The sequence below is a fragment of the Microtus oregoni genome, unplaced genomic scaffold (genome assembly GCF_018167655.1).
Source record: "Microtus oregoni isolate MIOR12 unplaced genomic scaffold, Mior012 000073F_ref0000255, whole genome shotgun sequence".
Taxonomy (NCBI): domain Eukaryota; kingdom Metazoa; phylum Chordata; class Mammalia; order Rodentia; family Cricetidae; genus Microtus; species Microtus oregoni.
The window spans coordinates 5,350,005-5,370,692 of record NW_024543986.1 but is presented as its reverse complement, the minus strand read 5'-3'; the positions used below and the strand labels follow the sequence as shown (position 1 = coordinate 5,370,692).

Below are 20,688 nucleotides of genomic sequence, written 5' to 3'. Positions count from 1 at the left end.
AGTACTATAGTTAAAGAAAACATAATGTAATATTGGGTTTCATATTTTTAAGCTTTGAAACAAAAATAAGAAAATGTTTTGTTAGAAAACAGCCTACCTACAGGCTGAGTGTGTTTTGGCAACAACTGACAGTCATAGTTGCACAATGCAAAGCATAGTCTAACTAGGGAGAAGGAAAAACTGAAACAGAAGCAAAGCTAAGGCAGACAGATAAGAAGCAGTGAGTAACTGTTGAAGAGCTAGTTCAAGGTGAGGAAGAGAGGAACCAGAACAACAATGGCAGTAAGAACAGCCAGGAAGGAAACACATCTGAAAGCTATTCAGAAAGTGCTTGTGAACAGTCACCAGGTTCCAACTTGCAGAGAGGGTGAGAGGAAGGGAAGAGACAGGAATAAGCCCTGCCTTCCTGATGTGAGTGAAGAGTTGTTTCAGAATCAGGAAGAAGAGTCTGATAAGCTGAGTTTGAGGAAATTCTGGGATGACAATACTCAGTGAGTGCCCTCCCATTTCACAGGGCAATGTGATTCCCTTTCTAAGCCAAGCTTGCATATTCTTTCTAAAGCTCCCTTTGATGTTCCAATAGTCCAATCAAATGTCATTCCAACCTCTAAGCATGTAATATACATTGTTTCATTTGCAGCACTTACCTTCTTCAAATTTAAAGTTCTGAAATGATAGTTACCCCTGATGTATTAGGATAGAAAAATCTTCATTGGGGGCTTGTTCTTTTCACCAAAAGCTGCTTGGCATTATCCCTCATCCCTAGTCACTAATTAATATTATCACTACCCCACAATACCCCCAAATTATTACAATCAAAACTGTTTCCAGGCACATCAAAATATGCCATGAAGGTAAATTAGCACCCCCCCCCGACACACAAACTTAGAACAATACTGAGAATCTAGCCTGTGTAATATGTATGAATTCTTATTCTGTGGGACTATTCAATTAAGTCTTTGAAAGCTGCAACTTCACAACCTTTACAAATCCTTTCTTGCATTCTCACTATAGATGAAAAAAAGTTGCTAAACTTAAATTACTACTTTTAATTTGTAGTGGTGTGTGTGTGTGTGTGTGCGTGGGTGTGTATCTGCATGTGTGCATGCTCGTGCACGTCAGCGCAAATGGAGAACAACAGATACCTCTGGAGTTATAGATGATTGTGAGCTACTAGACTTAGGTTGTGGAAACAGAAAAGAGATCCTCTGGAAGAGGAGCAAGTGCTCTTTTGCCTGCTGAGCCATCTCTCCGACCCCTAATTTACCATTTTTTTTATTTCACAAACATCTGCAAATGTAATTTATTACAGACAAGCATAAATACACCCAACCATGTAACTCCTCATATTTTCTTTTTTCCTGATATATATATATATATATATATATATATATATATATATATATATATATTATTGAGAAAAGGAAAAGAAAAAGAAAAAAAGTTTCCGCCTCCCCCCAGCCTCCCATTTCCCTCCCCCTCCTCCCACCCTTCTCTCCCTCCCCCCACTCCTCTCCCCCTCCCTCTCCAGTCCAAAGAGCAGTCAGTGTTCCCTGCCCTGTGGAAAGTCCAAGGTCCTCCCCCCTCCATCCAGGTCTAGGAAGGTGAACATCCAGACTGGCTAGGCTCCCACAAAGCCAGAACATGAAGTAGGATCAAAACCCCGAGCCATTGTCCTTGGCTTCTCATCAGCCCTCATTGTTCGCCATGCCCAGAGAGTCCAGTTTTCTTAAGGATTGCTGTATTTTGTTTTTAAAAAAATGGGAAAAGTCTAGACTCCACATGCAAAATCATCAATAGAGTCATTTTTAACTGAAATCCAGAGTCATAAATATCCTAGAATTGTATACTCTCTATAGCATTCAAATAAAAATTTATATCATAATTATTTAATTGAATTTCTCATCACTTTAGATGTCTGATAATATGCTCAAATTGCCTGAATTAATTGATTTAAAAATAAATACATGGGACGAATGAAGTAGCTCCATGAGTAAGGTGCTCATGTCTAGAGACTTTTGTTTGATTCCCTTAACCCATGAAAAGGTGGAAGGATAGAACCTACTCCACAAAGTTGTTCTGTGAACTTCACACATATGCTATGGCATGTGTGTCGAAACACACACATCATGTACTGGATTCTTGGGCTTTCAGTTGGTAGACAGTCATTGTTCATCTAGATGTAGAATATCCTTTAATCCACTCCAATAAATAATATATATGTGATTATTATATATAATATGTTATATATAAGTATATTGATATATTCATTGGTTCTATCAGCTCTTTTCCTCTAGATAACCCTAATTATAATCTAAATTGAAATGTAAAAACTTAAACCTTAAGCAATACATTCCACCCAATATACCAATCATCGATTTCTGTGTTTATGTTGTACTACAAATACATAGCCTACTTTTGTTTTGTGGTACCAGAATCATACACAGGGCTTCATGCATCCTAAGCAAACAGTCTAACACTAAACTACATCCCTAGATCCCTAGATGTTCCTTTTTTTTTGCTTTTAACATTGTTCCCTTATTTAGTCCAGGTTAGCCATATGCTCAAAATATTACTTCCTGGGGTAGAGAGATGGATCAGTAGTTAAGGGTGATTGCTGTGCTTACAGAAGGGGACAAAGTTTGCTTCCCAGCACCTGTGCTTTCTAGTTCAGATCTAATCCCAAGAGGCTTGACATGCTCTTATGGACTTTGGTACAACTTAATTCACATATATAAGTGCCCACAGAGACACTTGCACATACAAGTAACATTATATGGATTGAATATCTTATATTTGCAAATATATATATATATATATATATATATTCATATACATAGATACATGCAATAATAAAAGTGAAAAAAGAGGCCGTGAATTTAGAGGAGAGATGGGTTTAGAGGGAAGAAATGAAAGAGAGACATGTAGTTATAGTATAATCTTAAAAAAGAAGAAAGAATACATTAATCTCTTAGCCTTCAGAACACTAGGATTACAGATTTACATCTACATACACACTAGACTTGTCTCTTTCTAGTCTACTGGGCATATTTCCAGAGTTAAAGCTCTAAGAATGATTTTTATTCTGTTCTAAAGTTTTCAAATATAAAGGCAAGAAAGGTTATGCAATCAAATGAAACATGGCATGACACAGACAATGATGATATCCATGAAGTTAAGTACTGACTGTCACAAGAAGTAATTTTTTTAATGTTTGCATTACCAATTCCATAAAAAGAAGAAAACAATCATAGTGCATACAACACTGGGCTAATGATGTATCCTAACCAATGCTCTGCTATTCACTCCTGGCAATCACTGAAACTCTGTCAAACACAAGGAGTACTATGTATTGTTGTAGAATACTATTTTAAAATGTGTTGCATTTGTTTATGCTGTGGAACGTTTGTTTAAGCATGCAAAGTTGTGGTGCATTCTTTTATGCTGCATTTGTTTAACTCTGCGAAACTGCCTTACTTTGCCTGTCTAAAAGACCTGATGGTCTAAAAAAGAGTTAAATGGCCAGTAGCAAGGCAGGAGAAAAGATAGTAGGGGCTGGCAGGCAGGGAGTATCAAAAGGAGGAGAAAACTGGGAGGAGATTGAGGAACAAGGAAAGGAGGAGCACATCGGGGCCCAGCTACCCAGCAAAACAGCCAAACACAGGGTCAGAAGAAAAAAAGAAGATATATAGAAATAGAGAAAGGTAAAATTCCAGAGGCAAAAGATAGATGGGATAAGAAAAGCTGGCAAGAAACAAGCCAAACTAAGGCAGGGCATTCATAAGAAAGAATAAGTCTCTGCATATGAATTTATTTGGGAGCTGGGAGGCGGGTTCCCCAGAGAGTAAAGAGAAAAAAGACTACAATGTATTCTACCAATATCAAAAGATTATTTGCTAGGATAAAATAGAGTAATTAATTACATATGAAGGGCTACACGAAGGGAATTAGTTTAACAACTACTGTGCCTTTTAATTTAAGCTAAAATTTTATTTTACATTGCAAATTTGCAAAAGAAAGCAATTAAAGGATCACTGTAAGACTGGTTCCAGAATAAATCAGTTCAAGATTCTGCAGCTCAAAAATATAATCTACAGCTCATAAAATATGAGCCAACTCTTAAATATGTGCTTCAAATTCCATTTTTCAAGAAGACATTCCATAAGAAAGGAAGATATTTGATTCAGGTCAAAAAATTAAACCACAAACTTGTTCCAGTAAATGTACTAACAGAACCTTCAACCATGAGACCAAGTCAGATGTTGTGTTTATCTGGCCCCATTTTACAATCAAAGACCCTACAGTTGAAAAGGTGAGCCAACACATGTAGGAAATCCTAGAGTCAATTCCTGGTTTACAGGAAAACATGTGATTATCCAGGACACAGCACAATCTGGCAAAAGAATTCCTCAATCTGTTTTACAGACCTACTGCTCATGGACATAACATTTACTGTATAATGCATCACAAAGAGTAGCTGCAAGTAGGCTCAAACACATCCCCTTAGTTGTATCACTGGTGACAGAGGATCTGTGAAAATGATTGAGATTTGTTTCAGCAACCAATAAATTTTTTTTGTTTGTTTTGTTTTCCAAGACAGGGTTTCTTTGTGTAGCCCTGACTATCCTGGAACTCACTCTGTAGACCAGGTTGGCCTCAAACTCAGAAATCTGCCTGTCTCTGTCTCCCCAGTACAGGGTTTAAAGGCATGTGCCACCACTGCCTGGCTCAAAAAATTCATTTTAAGGTGACACATTATCATAGTATCCAAAAAGCTCATACCATGTCTATTAGCAGGGCACTGGAAAGAAGACATTACACAGAGAATAACTGGATTTTCCTAGAAGAGGATGATGACTTTTGAATCCCTCTTTATAGATCTGTTCGTGGGTGTAAAGTTTTTTTTTATTGATTTTTTTATTTAGCTCTACATTTTTCTCTGCTCTTCTCCCTTCCTCCCTCCTCCCCTTTAACTCTCTCGCAAGGTCTCCATGCTCCCAATTCACTCAGGAGATCTTGTCTTTTTCTATTTCCCATGTAGATTAGATCCATGTATGTCTCTCTTAGGGTCCTCATTGTTGTCTAGGTTCTCTAGGATTGTGATTTGTCGTTTTATGAAGGAAAGATGAGAAAGAGGATATACTGAAAGAGGTCATGAGAACAAGCCGCCAACTGATTTCAATTAAGGGTGCAGACTCCTCTTAGATGGTAGTCTTACCATGAGCTGGCCATAACCATGGAGCTTTGTGCTCCATCCTAGTAAAGGAGGAATGTTTACTTGAAGTTGAAAAGAGAACTGAGACAAGGGACCGGAGAGGTAACTAAAAAACAGACACCATATATGCAGAGAAATTGTAAAAAGACACCAAAGATACACTCTGCCAACAGCTCTCTTCTCTCCAATCTTGGCAAACCTGTTATAGACAGCAAAGCTTTGTGGCTGCAAAGTTTAGGAACATGTGCAAAATTACAAATGGGATGAGTTCTAAGCCAGGGATCTCCAAGAAAATTATAGGTTCCCAGTGAACTCATATCATACACTATGATAAACAGATACAAAATAGCACTGCACTAGAACTTAAACACTTCCTAGTTTTGGTTTTGAACCTTAATCACTAAATTTCTGCCTGCATTCTCATTCATTCAAACAGAAAGTATTTATATGACCTTGATTGTACACTGGAATCACCTGAGAAGATTTTGTTTAAGTATCTTGGCCACTGAGACCCTGATTTAATTGGTCTGGGGTAAAGTCTTGACATAAAAAAAAATTGAAAAAAAATCCTCCCTTAGGATTTTAATGTCTAGTCAAGGCAGGAAACACTGGTCTATTTCATCTTAACATGTAAAAGGGACAGTAAAATGACAGAAAAAACCCTCCCCCCTTCTTCTTTTGAAACTTGTAGATTTCCCTTAAGTCAATATTGTTTTAGCTCATTTTCCAAGCACCACTTAATTAGCAGAATATCATCTCAGCTATTTTTAGCTCATTTTCCAACCCCCTCTTAATTAGGAGAATAACATCTATGCTATTTTCTCTTCTTCAAGTCTCTTCTCCATACAATAAACCATCTCATGCTTGTCTAAATAATCAGTTTGGTTCTGAAACATTAACTCACTAAGAGTCATTGTAAATACATAGTAACAATGCCACCAAAGAGAATTATTCTGAAGAAGATAGTGTGTATTCGTACGTAGATACTTGTGCATGAGTACATGTATAACCTCAAACATGCTCAGTTTTCATTTCTGAGGTGTGTACTTTCATCTACATAAAATAAACATGATATCTGTTTCAAAACTATTGCTCCTAAATACTTCATGGATATCTTTTGTGATAAAAAAGGACAAGTGACACACATACTCATCTAAATGAAAAAGAGAATACCACAAGATCTATTTACTCTACCTGATCTTGACATGGTCTCAATAAGAACATATATTCGAATGGCAAAAATATTAAACGATTGGCTTTCCTTTTCTTTTTGTCATTTTATTCTATCTTTAAATAAATCGTTTTGTTCTAATTAACTCAGAAATAAAAAGAATTTTTTGATAAAACACAGCTTGTTTAAGGAAGCCACTCAAACACTTGCCCAGTCCCAAAGCCTGTCCATCTCAGTGAACAGGCTGCCATAAAGTTGGAATGGCAATTCTGAAGCGATGGAGCTTCACTTAGGCTTTTATACTTTTGCTATCAATTACATTTTTTATTCACTTGTTAACCACAAAAAAATTACAAAACTATGACTGACTTGAAACCAGGAAAGAAAAATGTATTTATATCCTCTTTCATGACTCATGTGTCCTTTTACCTGAATTCCATCCTTTCTCATCACTTAATTTTAGCCTCTTTCTTGCCTTTCTAAATGTTACAACTCTACCAATACTTAAGCAGTTAACATATATACACATACACACTATAGGCTAGGAAATAAAATTGTGAATCAACAAATAGGCTAAGTAAATCAACAGACACTTTTTCAAAAAAGAAACATAAATAGCATGTAATTTTAAAAAGTGCTTAACATCTGTAGCCATTGCAAATTAAAACTACTTTAAGACTTTACCTTACACCAGTCAGAATGACTAACATCCAGAAATCTAAAGGCAAATGTCGGAGAGAACAAGGTAGGTAGTACAGGTGGGGGGGGGGAGCAATCCTTATTTACTGCTGGTAGAAATCAAATAAATACAGCAATTATGGAGATTAGCTTACAATTTTCTCAAGAATTAAAACAAAACAAACAAAAAGCTAACCATATGATCCAGCTATACCACTCCTCGGCATATACTCACAGGACTCTGTACCATGGAGGGAGGTGCACATTCATGTCTATTGCTGCTGTAGTTACAATAGCAATAAAATTGAACCAACCTAGATGTCCAATTACAAATGAATAGATAATGAAAATACGGCACAGACACAATAGGGTGTTATCAGCTGTTCAGAAAAGGGAAATTTGCAGGAAAATAGATGGGCATAGAAAGCATAATATTAAGCAGGGACCCAAACTCAGAGAGAGAAAATATGCATATTCTCCCTCATGTGTGCCTCATAGTTTATAATAAAGCTGAGTTATTTTGACAAATCCTACAGTGCCTATAATCAGGTGAGTTTGAGTCAAAAGGATTATCTCAAGTTCAAGGCCACAAAGTGAATGGTGTGCTAGTGGAAATACAGTCTCTGAATCAAAGAGGTAGGTGGGGAGAACAGAGGAAATGACAGTTAGTAAAGTCTTGTCAACAGCATGACAACTGGAGTCCAGATCTCCAGAACCTCTGTAAAGGACAGACACAGTAGCTCTGGTATCTGTAATCCCAGCACTCCTTTAGAGAGATGGAGAAAGAGACAGCAGAGTCCCTGGGAGCTCATGGCCAGCTAGCCTAGAAAAATCAGAGGCCAGGAAACCCTACCTTAAGGTGGAAGGTAAGAACTGATACACAAGGTACTCCTCAGATGACCACGTGATAACCCATATGCTTGCCTTCATATGTGCATGTTTGTGCAATGGGTATCACACACAAAAGAGGAATTCCACGGAGAAAGAATGAAAAAGAAAAGGAGCAAAATACACCTTGCTCAGTAGGTAGTATGTTTGTCAGGCAAGCACGAATATATAACTTCAAGCCCCAGAATCTACATAAGAAAGAAAATAGGTGGGCATGGTTGTTTATTTGTAACCTCAGTCCTAGAAAGAGGAAGATAGATGGATTCTCAGTGTTCTCAAACCAGCCAGCCTAGCCTACTTGACAACCTCAGAGCAACAATAGGCCCTGTCAAGAAAAAGTGAACTGCACCTTAGTTTGACCTCTGGCTTCCACATTCACATATACATTTACCTATGCACCCTCACAAACATGTGCACTGGCACCCACAAGCACAAGTACACACTCCAAAAGATATACCATACAGACACCAGTAAAGATTAAAATGGGAACGATCTGGGTGTGCAGATTTCTGGAATAGCGTGTGCAAAACACTACACCACCACCACAAAAAGATTGTGGTGAGTAACTGTTTACCAAGAACAAATATGGTTCTGGGTTGTGCGGAAGCTTGCCTCGAAAACCAACTGAAGGAAAACTTTGGAAAGCGAATGATTATTGTTAAAATAACCAGGCTAGTTAAGGATAAAACAATTATATTTTATTTATTATAAATATTTATTATAAGGAAAAAACTCATGAAACAGGAAACAAGAAATCTAAGTACAGCAATGTCCCGCGGGAAAAGGTGCAGAGAGAGAGCACCTGGAGGTGTACACATTTTACCTTGGGTCCCAGCGAAGCCATGTCTTAACTAAGACCCACCTCTGAAAGATGATTGGCTAACAAAGTTCCCCATCAGGTTAAAACTGAATGAAATGATGGTCATGTTTGTGAAAACGTCATGATACAATAAAAGCAATATAGAATGGGAACACTGAACAGGTATACTCCATATCCACAGAGAGAGCAAGGCACAATAGAAAAGGAAAATAAAGCCAGCACTGTCAAATAAGTAGTAGAGACAATAAGCACCCTAGGAATTCAAAGAAGCAGAAGACTGGTATCGATCATGGAAACAGCTTTTGGGAAAATCTCATGCATGCAGACAGCCTCATATAATGATGAGACAGAATTACACAAAATATTTATTTGAGGGGCAGCAAGCTGACCTAGTTGGAAGAAAAGAAGGTAGGAACATTTGTGAGATAGAGTTGCAAAAATTAACCTGGGGCCAGACAGTGACAGCTGGAAATGTTTAAACTTTGCCCCACAGGTAGAAAAAATCTTTACGGGTTATAAAGAGGAGTAAGAAAAAAAAATACTATAATGATACATTCTGGAGCCATTTTTTTGTGTGGCTTTTGAGGCACACACCAAGGAGCATATCTTGCCAATATCTATCCATGAGTCTGTGAGTAGTGTTTGGGCAATCTGTTCTGAGTAAAGGTGTAAACATTCAAACCAGTTTACCATAATACATAATCCAGTATTGATTCTGCATTCATAGTTCCTTAAATGCTGCTTGAGGGAATTACTGCATAGGAAGCTTCAATTTTAGATTTTTTTTCCTTCTTTTGCTGTCTTCTGCCTGCACACATATCTTGATTTGATGTCTAGAAACCAAATGCACTTAAATTGTCTTGTTTGTAAATATGGATATTTACTGCTTCTCACTATGGTGCTTCAAAATCACTACATCCATGCAAATATCTTGGTGCACAATTTATTTCAGCAGAGTAGATGGGACACATAAAGCAAAAAATAAAAATAAATATTATGAAGAGAAAAAAGTTTCAGCAAACCTAAACAAATATAAAAATAAGCAGCACTGGTTTAGAAGGAGAGTGAATTCACAGCACCACCACCAAGATGCCAGCCACAACAAAGACTAACACAGAGTATAGGGCAATCCATTAACCATCAACCCCATAAGAAATGGAATTGTTTTCTCAAAAATACCCAGACATTTTTTAGCTTTCTGCTATAAAAATCCAAACCAACAACACTCAAAAATAGACTACCTTTCACCCGGTAATCAACACTTAAGTGATTGATGATTTAATTTGCTAGTGCAACAAACACTAATCTAACCACCATCACCTCTCAGCACCAAGAAAATGAAAATAAAAGTCACTCTATAAGGCATAGATGAGATAAAAAGGAAACAAAAATATCCTAAAATGATTAAACAAATCGACCAGAAGAACACAGACAAACAACAAGCCTTACTCTGAAAAGGACTATCCAATGCCTTTCAAGGAATATGTAGAGATTATGATTTTTCGGCATTGTCTGCTCCCAACTCCCCTCACCTCCTCCCACCTACTCACGGTTAAGGTGGAGGAAGATAGGACCAAGAGTTGAAGGAAGTGCATTAAGGAAGCTGTCAATAAATCCTTTCTGTCTGGGTGCAAGACTCTGGGTACAACACTCTTTAACAATAATGCCCCTAATATCCCAGCCAGCTTCTCCATCATCCCAGGGCTGCTGGCGCCCCTCTTTCCCGCTGCCTGCATTGCCCCTCACAGTCAGAGGAGGCTGCTAGGATTCCGGGACTCCCGCTGCCCCTGCACGCCGGCCCAGCAGAATCCAACAAGGCAGCCACGCAGTCACCCACTCCCATCCTCCTTCCAGGCCCTGCTTCCCCTCCCCCCAGCCTGTCACCTGCTTGGGTGGTGTCCGTCAGGTCGTAGCCGCTGCCTGGGAAGTCTCTGAGTTTCCTGCCACTGAGGCTCAGGATGCCAGAGTTCCCCGCCTCCTCCAGGGCCCGGTCCAGGCTCCTCACCGTGTGCTGAGGCTGCAAGCTCCCCGGGTGCCACTGCGGCCCATTGGGGAACGGCTGACCGAAAAGAGTCGGTACCGGGATGGGCACCGCCACGGTCCCGCCACAGCCACCACCTCCTCCCGCCCCGGCCCCGCCACCTCCTCCTCCTCCACCACCACCTCCTCCTCCTCCAGCCGCACCACCGCCACCGCCACTTCCACCTCCACCGCAGCCGCCGCCCCCACTGTTCCCACCGCCTCCCTGACTCGCCGCCATGTTCCTGGGAGAGAGAATAGCCCCCGACAATACTCTGGGCCGCGAGTGGAGGGGGTTCTTAGGACGCATGCGCAGGCTGGGGGTGGGAGGGGGGGCCAGGGAGATGGTGGGAAGAAACCCAGGGCCAGTGGCTAGAAGGTGTCGTGCACACAGAGAAGACGCTGAAATGTGCCCACTGTTTGTTTAAAGAAAACCGAGGATCCAAGAAAGGATGCTAAATCCAGGGTCCGCTGTTTTGGGTACCAAAATCTTAGCGAAGAGGTACCAGGCTAAGTAGAGGTCGCTTGGACTCTGTGTCTCCTTCCCAGACCCCAAATCTCTCAGATTGCTTCCTCTTCTTGTTCTGCAAAACAAAAACAAACAAATGTGAAGTGGGGATGAAAGAACTCTTTTCAAGATGTATAGAAACAGCTCTTGGGAGGATTAGGGGGCAACTGACTAAGAAACAAATGCCTCAGTAATCATCTTTCCATGCTAATACGTTAATAGAGTCATTGGGGAGAAAAAATGAGTTCAGTAGTGAGAATGAGGCGTACGTGAATTCTGCTATCCTTTAGAAGCCCAAAGTAGGAAAAGAGCTTAAATGTTTTCAAGGGAGCTTCTCCTTACTGCGAGTCTCAGTCAATGTGCTGCCTTCCAAACATGGAAGAAGAGCTTTCTACATTCTGCTCTCTTACTCTTTGAAGTTGTTCCAAGAACTCCAAAATATCTCCAGTTTCTTCTCATCACGTCAGTATTGGATGATAAAAATGCTTTGATCACCAAGCAATCTTAGAAAGTATTTTTTGAAATACAGGTTTTGGTTTAAATGGAATTCTGACGATGTAATGCTGGGAATTGGAAGCCAATCAATCTTGGGGTTTAGGAGTTCCTTCTTACAACTTAGATGTTTAATGTAGAGGCCAAGGAAAGATGAAAGTCATTTATGAGGTAGCTTGGGGCCTCCATAATCTGACCCAATCTATTTAGGCAGATAAGTAGTGAGCCCTTTAAGCTGCTGCTCTGGTTTCCACTATCTGTTCCACTCCCAAAGAGTCGTTCAAGTCCTTTCACTAATACTCAATGAAGTCTGGGGAAAAGAACCAGAATGCTTTGGCATGTCCCCTTATCTTCAACTTCAACATTTTGTGCGTATTAGTCACATCTTGTGAACAAGGCACCATGCAGTCTCAGAGAAATCTCTGCCACAAGAAAATCGATCTGTCATGGGCTATACTTTGACAAACAATACAGGGAAGAGAAGAAATTCCTCTGGATGGCTTTGTGTTCATAGAGGGTTAATTTAAATGTTTGTGCTAAGAGAAATCGCACTTGCCTTGTAGATGAAACACAGAAAGAACAGGACTTAAACCGAACTTTGTACTGGGAATTAGTAAGTAAAATGATTTATTAAACCCAATGGTAAGAGGTGGGGATTTAGGTCAAAATAGAGCATTTGCCTAGCAAGTTTAAGGTCCTGGGTTTGGTCACCAATACTGGACAAAAAGATTCCAAAACAGTCACCTCTTTTTTTTTTTAACTGAAGGTTGTATTTTGTCACTGCCAAGACTGCCATCCCAAGAGTGTATTCAGACAATGGGGATGTTCTATTGGGAACTCACCAAGGCCAGCAGGCCTGGGTCTGAAAAAGCCTGGGATAAAACTGGACTCGCTGAACATAGAGGACAATGAGGACTACTGAGAACTCAAGAACAATGGCAATGGGTTTCTGATCCTACTGCACGTACTGGTTTTGTGGGAGCCTAGGCAGTTTGGATGCTCACCTTACTAAACCTGGATGGAGGTGGGGGTTCCTTGGACTTCCCACAGGGCAGGGAACCCTGATTGCTCTTTGGGCTGACGAGGGAGGGGGACTTGATTGGGGGAGAGGGAGGGAATTGGGTGGCAGGGAAGAGACAGAAATCTTTAATAAATAAAAAATTTATATAAAAAAAGAGTGTATTCAGTAAACCTGTTTTTGTCCAAATAAATAAACTGAACTCTATCACAAAGAAATACTGTATTTTTCTTATCCCTTATATTTCAAATCAAACCAAATATTAATTGAGACTCTATAATTAAGAAGGATGGAGAAAGATACTCTAAATTCCTTACTAAGAAAAAAATTAGAAAAGGAAATATTTTAAGAATTACCCAGGGGCTGACTCAGTGGTGGAGTGCTTCCCTGGCATATGGGAGACCTCGGGTTTAATTCCTAGCACTACAAAATAAATAAATGATACTAAGACAATAAAAATTTTTGAAGTTATTTAAAACAGTGCATAGGCTCCAGTATAAAGATGTCCTGAGGACATGGATACTTGTTAAGTGTAATGGACCATAAATGACCAAGTTTAAGAAGTAAAATAATCTTCCAAAGAATTGAAAGACATTCGAAGTAATAAACATGTGAAGCATACAAAGTTCTGTAAATATACATGAATGTTAGGCACAATAATGCTTATAAAGGTTTTGGCAAGAACATTGAGTTTCAAAAGAAGTTAATAGACATAGAACAGCTATGAAGTTCAGAAAATTCTTCCAATATAACTTCCTCTATACTTGGAAAATAAAATCTTTGTGCTTCAATGTCTCGATATAACAATAGATAAAAATAATACCTAATAACGAGAATTAAATAGCATTTATCACCGTGATAGAATATTGTTCTCTGATCATACTAACCATGAATATCTTATCAAAGTAGCTAGAATTGCACAGAAGAAACCCCCAAGACTCAGCCTGTCGATATTCTCTAATATAAAAGGAAGGGATAAGAAAGGTCATCAGATCCTCACAAGAATTGCTACCACTCTTTTCTGTGTCCCACTCCTAGTTATATTGTAATTCTTCTCAAGCTGCTTGTGGTCTCAGGGAGAAGCATAGAAAACCAAAGGTTAATTGAAGAGGGGACACCATCTCTATAGTTGTCGGAAAGGCATCAACTATTCTGTGGTGAGATATTTAGTGATGTGGCTATATGGGGGTATGCCTCACAATCCTGCAAGTAGATCCTATTCATGATCTGGAAGGAAGTCCAATAAACTCATTGGTTCACCTAGGTAGAGATAGGAAGAATCCTTACTTTGGTCTGTCATTGGTGTTCTTTCTGAAATGAGGTGCTGGTTTACATTTCTCCCAAGAAATACGCACACAACATCCAGGAACTGCTTAAATTATCATTTGATATTTCTAGCATTCCCAGAAAACTGGTAATATGATTCATATTTTACACATTATGGAAAGCAGTGTGTTTTGCTTAGTTTAGTATTAGAATAGATCCAGTCACTATGTAAAATGTACAAGCACAGTACCAAGAATTCATTCAATCACTTAATAAGTAATATTGAGCAATTATTCTGTGCAATAAACATTCTAAGGTATAAGGTATGTAACAAATATTACTGTCTTCACTACATCCTGGACTTTCAAAAGAGATGAAATGAACAAGAATATACAAAATTTGGGCATCTAAAGGAAATTTTAGTTAATTCGTAGATAATTGTGAGTAAAGAAATAATACATAGCATGATTTTTTACTTCAAGTTTATAACAGGATATATTATTGTGTTTAACACTTTGATATTATCCCTGAGAGGACACATTGGTAACTGGATAATTAATGCCAATACTCAAAGTTATTCAAGACAGACATATGAAATAAATGATGATAAATCACTAAGACTGAATGACATATGTCAAAGATAATGCAAGGAAAACAAGGAGGGAGATTTTGAAGAAAACTTATACCCTTTAAGCACTGGATGAATGCAAATGCAATTTCTGTTCAAAAGACATTTGCAATACCAGGATACTTTATAGTCACCACCATTTCAAATTAGTAGCTCTCGGTAGTTAGAAATAATACAGAGGAGAAAATGAACATTTTTTCCAAAACTAGAAATTTTCTATTAAATATGAAGCTAAGTGAGTTAGAATAAGAATGTTCTTAAGAATGTGTAAATTTAAAAAAAGATAACTTTTCTCATAGGATCTAGAAAAAACAATGAACTTAATGTTCAAAGCATAATATAAAAATTTTAAAAACATTGATCTGATTTGAGGAATGAAACAGAAATCTCTAATTTATTTCTCAAAAACATCAGCATAATTTCTAAATTCAGAGAGAAACTCTAAGGGTATATAACTCAGTAGTTGAGGGCTTGCCTAAAATGGATGAGACCCTGGCTTTGAGCCTATGAGATGCCGAGTGTCATTAGGATATGTTTTAGGACCCCAAAAGAGCATATGAAATAACCTGTACTGAAATATTTTGCACCTACAACTGAAATATTATGAGCACTTCTGACCACTCCAGCATCAGTATCAATCCAGAATTAGAAAAATCCCTGAGTCACAGTCCAGCTGGCCTTGGTGAGCTCCCAATCGATCAGCTCCACTGTCTCAGTGGGTGGGTGCACCCCTCGTGGTCCCGACTACTTTGCTCATGTTCTCCCTCCTTCTGCTCCTCATTGGGACCTTGGAAGCTCAGTCCAGTGCTCCAGTGTGGGTCTCTGTCTCTATCTCCATCCATCAGCAGATGAAGGTTCTATGATGATATGCAAGATATTCGTCATTATTGCTCTAGGATAGGGTCATTTCAGGTTCCCTATCCTCAGCTGCCCAAGGAACTAACTGGGGACCTTGGCTTGGGCACCTGGGAGCCCCTCTAGGGTCAGGTCTCTTGCCAACCCTAAAGTGGCTCCCTTAACTAAGAATTGTGGTTCCGTGCTCCCCTGTCCAACCTTACTTTATTCCAATCCTCCTGTTTCCCCAAGGCCCCCTCACCTTCCCTTCTAACTTTTCTCTCCCCATCTCCCCTTACCCCCATCCCACCCCACCCCCAAGATCCCAAGGCCAGCTGGACTGTGACTGAAAAAGCATGGGATAAAACTGGACTCTCTGAACGTGGCGAACAATGAGGGCTGATGAGACGCAAAGGACAATGGCACGGGGTTTTGATCCTGCTTAATGTGCTGGCTTTGTGGGAGCATAGCCAGTCAGGATGTTCACCTTCCTAGATATGGACGGAGGGGGGAGGACCTAGGACTTACCACAGGGCAGAAAACCCTGACTGCTCTTTGGACTGGAGAGGGAGGGAGAAAGGAGTGGGGGGAGGGGGAGAAGGGTGGGAGGAGGGGGAGGGAAATGGGAGGCTGGGAGGAGGTGGAAACTTGTTTTTTTTTTCTCCTTTTCTCAAAAAAAAGCTTAAAAAAAAAGTAAATGCTCTTAAAAAAAAATCCCTGAGAAGTGCATGATTGGAGACTTAGGAGAGGAAGAGACACATGTGGTCCTCCTACACATGATAATCTGAATGTAAGGCTACTTTAAAAAGCCCTGTTCCTAAGGAGTGACCAGGAAGTTATAGATTATATGAAAGGTGTTATTTAAAGATGACAAAGAAAGAGTATGAGAGTATACATTCCTAGCAGTGTACTTTAAAATAGCAATATGAAATATATGATATTTAGATGTTCTATCCTTGATATTTTAACTCAAGGGTAACGATCTAAGCAGGCACAGAAATTAAGACAATTGAGAAAACATGAACATTGGATTTGATATTATTAATCAGCAGCTTTTCAGATGAGTTAATAGTATCATAGGTGTGTTGAGATAGATTTGGTTTGGGTTTTTGGTGTTTCTACTTTTTTCCATTCTTGTTTGTTTTGCTTTAATTTCAAGTGTGTTTTGTGTGTGTGTGTCTATGTGTGTGTGTGTGTGTGTGTGAGAGAGAGAGAGAGAGAGAGAGAGAGAGAGAGAGAGAGAGAAGCAGAGACAGAGGTGTGCATTGGCCATATGCATGGCACATTATGCATGCGTAGATCGGGGACAACTTTGTCAAGTCTGCTCTCCTTCCACCATCTCTTGGGTTCCAGGGATTAAACTCAAATTGTCAGGCCTGCATATCAAGAGCTTTATTCCCTGAGTCATCTTGCCAGCCCTTGTTTTCCTTTTGTTGGGGGAAGGACTGACTGAGAAAGGGCTGGTATCAAAATTATCACCCAACTGTGCCAGTCTCCAACATACTAGGATTACAGGCATGAACAATCAAATAGAATTTATCATAGGTCCTAAGAGATTTTTTTTGTTTGACTTGATGCTGTTCTCTCTCTCTCTGTGTGTGTATGTGTGTGTGTGTGTGTTTAATTTTGAGACAGCATCTCGCTATGTAGTACAGATTGATTGTAAATTGTGATAGTACCCCTGCTTTTACCTTCTGAGTATGAGGATTACAAAGACAAACTACCAGGCTGAAGGAAAGGGTGAATTTGGAGCTGGGATTTTTATTTCTTGCAATGCAAGATTTGAAAACTGGGCCTTGCATATTGCTAAGCAAGCACTTGACTGCTGCGGTATATCCACAGTCTTTAAGGGTTCTTTAGTTTAACAAATATACATAGAAAAATATTTATAGATGAAGATTAATAGGCACCCTTTTCCTGCATGGGGATCTCACAGTATTGTTGTAATTTATTTTAGTTGGTTGATAGTATGTTAAACACACTATCGCAGATTGCCCTTCACCTGTTAGGTTCTGCCCTTGCTGAAGCCCTTTACACTGCTTTGAACAGCAATGGCATTCATTCTGAAGTATAAACATTGATGGACTTGAATGAGATTTGGAAAAATCAGTCAATAGAGAGCACAGGAAGAAAACTTTTATATGTCTTATCTTTATTGTTCCTGTCAGTCAGCGCTATTATGTTCCATCAGAGTAAAATCTGTCTTCGGCCTCTTACCGAATGTCCTAAGTTAGATGTATCTTTTAAACTCTCAAAATGTCACATTTATCACCTATAAACTGGAGATCATAACACAATTAGATATTGTATATGATGGTAGTAAAGATAATGTTATGATTATTTGTATCATTTGTTCTAGGTACCTTTTGCCAGAAGGAACCCTGAACAAAGAGAAGGAGCTTTTCTGTTCCAGTTCTCATAGAGAATATCTCTCTGCATCTCATTGGCAAAGTGGCATATCTGTTGTTTTTCCTCATATTTTTTTCTCAATATGCTTTCTATACCAATAGGTAACATGACTCAAATTTCTACTTTCTCCCTCCGGTGTAATCCCAAATATTGATCTCTGACTTTCTAATATGTTAATTTGATATAAAAAACATTTAAATACATAGTCTTATTGCAACTTGATAAACCACGCTTTGTTGATACTTATAGGAGGCCTTTTTCTTTCTGAACAGAAATTGAGGAGGAATAGACTGAGGGGGAGACAGAGGGGAGGTGGGGAGAGGGAATGGGAGGAGATAATGTAAAATTAATTAATTGATTAAATTTTAAAAAGAAATCATTTAAAAATCTGTTCCAAATTCACCTTTTAAAAAGCAGGATAGAAGTATTTTAAATGATAATCAGATTCTAGGTGACATGTTTCAAATACTTATGTATGAATTTCTTGTTTTTTAAAATAGTTATAAATTCTTTAGGTTTTTTTTTTTTTAAACAAAAAAGAACATGACTGGAGAGAAGGCTCAGCAGATAAGAGCACTGGGCGCTCTTCTAGAGGAAATGAGTTCAATTCCCAGCAGTCTCATTGTGTCATACAACCATCTATCATTGGATCTGATGCCCTCTTCTGGCATAAAATTATACATGCAGATACAGCAATCATATACATAAATATACATATATGCTTTGGGCTATAGATGTAGTTTAGTGATAGAGCACTTCTTTTATACTCTAGATTTGATTCCGAGTCTATCCCTCACACACAGTGTGTCTCTACAACTGTATAGAGAATAACATATGAAACACACACACACACACACACTATATATATATATATATATATATATATATATATATATATATATATATGAAATGTCTGTTTTTCTGTAAGCAACATAAGTCTGTTACAAATTCTGTTTCTTAGCAAAGTAGTAAGTAAAACATGCAAGTTATTAAATTGGACACAGTAATACTTGCCTGTAGTCCCAGCATACTGGAGGTGGGGGCAGGAGGATCAGGAAATTAAGGTTATCTTGTAGTCATGGGGACTTTGAGGGCAACTTGGGATATAAGAGACCATATAAAAAGAACAAAAGAGAGAGAGAGAAATTACAACTGCTGAAAGATTATTTTATTGTATTATGTATAAGGCGGTGGTGGTCCTCTAAGGCAGGGCTTTGAATATGCTGGGCAAGCACTCCTAAATTGAGTTATACACCCAAGGTTACATTGATTTTTGTCAATTTAGATTTTGCAAAATGCAAAGCAATAAAACAAAACAAAGAAAACGAGGAAAGATATTGTGAAAAACCATTTAAAACCTGCTGGTTTGATTAGGAAGTATATGAACAAGGAAGATTTTGGGTGTTCTTTAGTATTCCTTTAGAATGCTTCATCTTTACACAATGCCTTTTAGGACAAGTTTATCTCTTATTTTTTTCTTTTATAACAGACTGAATGATGAAATAGAGTATTTGTAAGCAAAGTCTTAATTCCTAGTAGTACAGAGGAAAGAGAAAATTGTTACCTCTAAGCAAGTTATATCTGTGAGACAGAAAAAATAGGCTACTAGAATTTCAATAAAGCATATAAAAGGAATTATAATATCAAAATATATTAAAACTTTAGGAGAAATACATGTTCCAGAAAAGTTTAAAGTCTATATTTTAGTAACTAAAGCAAGATATATAAACATTTGAGACAAAAGTAGTATATGAAATGAATGCTGATATTAAACAATGAAGAATTCAATTGACATATCACTAAAACCTACTTAAACAATTTTTACTTTAAAACTTGCTTGAGGCCATGACAGTTTCACATAGCACTTGATTCACATAAAATGTAGCTGGTTTGCAATACCACTTTTGGGTATATACCCAAAGGATCTTAATTGTACCACAAGGACATTTGCTCAACTATGTTCATTGCAACATTGTTTGTCATAGCCAGAACCTGGAAAAATCGAAATGACCCTTGACCGAAGAATGGATAAGGAAAATGTGGTACATTTACACAATGGAGTACTACACAGCAGAAAAAATAATGATATCTTGAAATTTGCAGGCAAATGGATGGATCTAAAAAATATCATATTGAGTGAGGTAACCCAGACCAGAAAGACAAATATCATATGTACTCACTCATAAGTGGCTTTTAGACATAAAGAAAGAAAAACCAGCCTACAGTTCACAGTCCAGAGAACCTAGGCAACAATGAGGATCCTAAGAGAGACATTAGAGAGGATCTAATCTACAGGCAAAGTAGAAAAAGTCAAGATCTGAGTATATTGGGAGCATGGGGATCATGGGAGAGGGTTTAGGGGAGGGGAGAGAAAGGGGAGAGCAAAGAAAAATGCATAGCTCAATAAAATCATTAAAAAAAGAATCTATATTTTAGAAACATCTTAAATACCAAAATAGGCGCACGCCTTTAATCCCAGCACTCGGGAGGCAGAGGTAGGCGGATCTCTGTGAGTTCGAGACCAGCTTGGTCTAGAGAGCTAGTTCCAGGACAGGCTCCAAAGCCACAGAGAAACCCTGTCTCGAAAAAACAAAACAAAAAAAGTTTATAGTTTGTAGTTTAACTTCATCAAACAAATTAAGATGTGGATCTCAATGGAAACATGACCAAGGTATCCATGTTAGCAATGTACCCTAATTAGAAGTGCCTTTATTTTGTTGCTGTTTCTTTTGAAGAATTATA

The 20,688-nt window shown here is 38.5% G+C and overlaps 1 protein-coding gene across 1 annotated transcript in view; it reads right to left on the bottom strand.

Moving 5' to 3' along the window:
- The window catches only part of LOC121441134 (leucine-rich repeat and calponin homology domain-containing protein 2-like), a 102,665-nt gene extending 91,633 nt beyond the window's left edge, over window positions 1-11,032 (bottom strand). Inside the window, 1 exon segment of the mRNA XM_041642269.1 lies at window positions 10,657-11,032. Within this exon segment, the coding sequence (XP_041498203.1) occupies window positions 10,657-11,032 (376 nt within the window).
- Window positions 11,033-20,688: the final 9,656 nt, after the last annotated feature.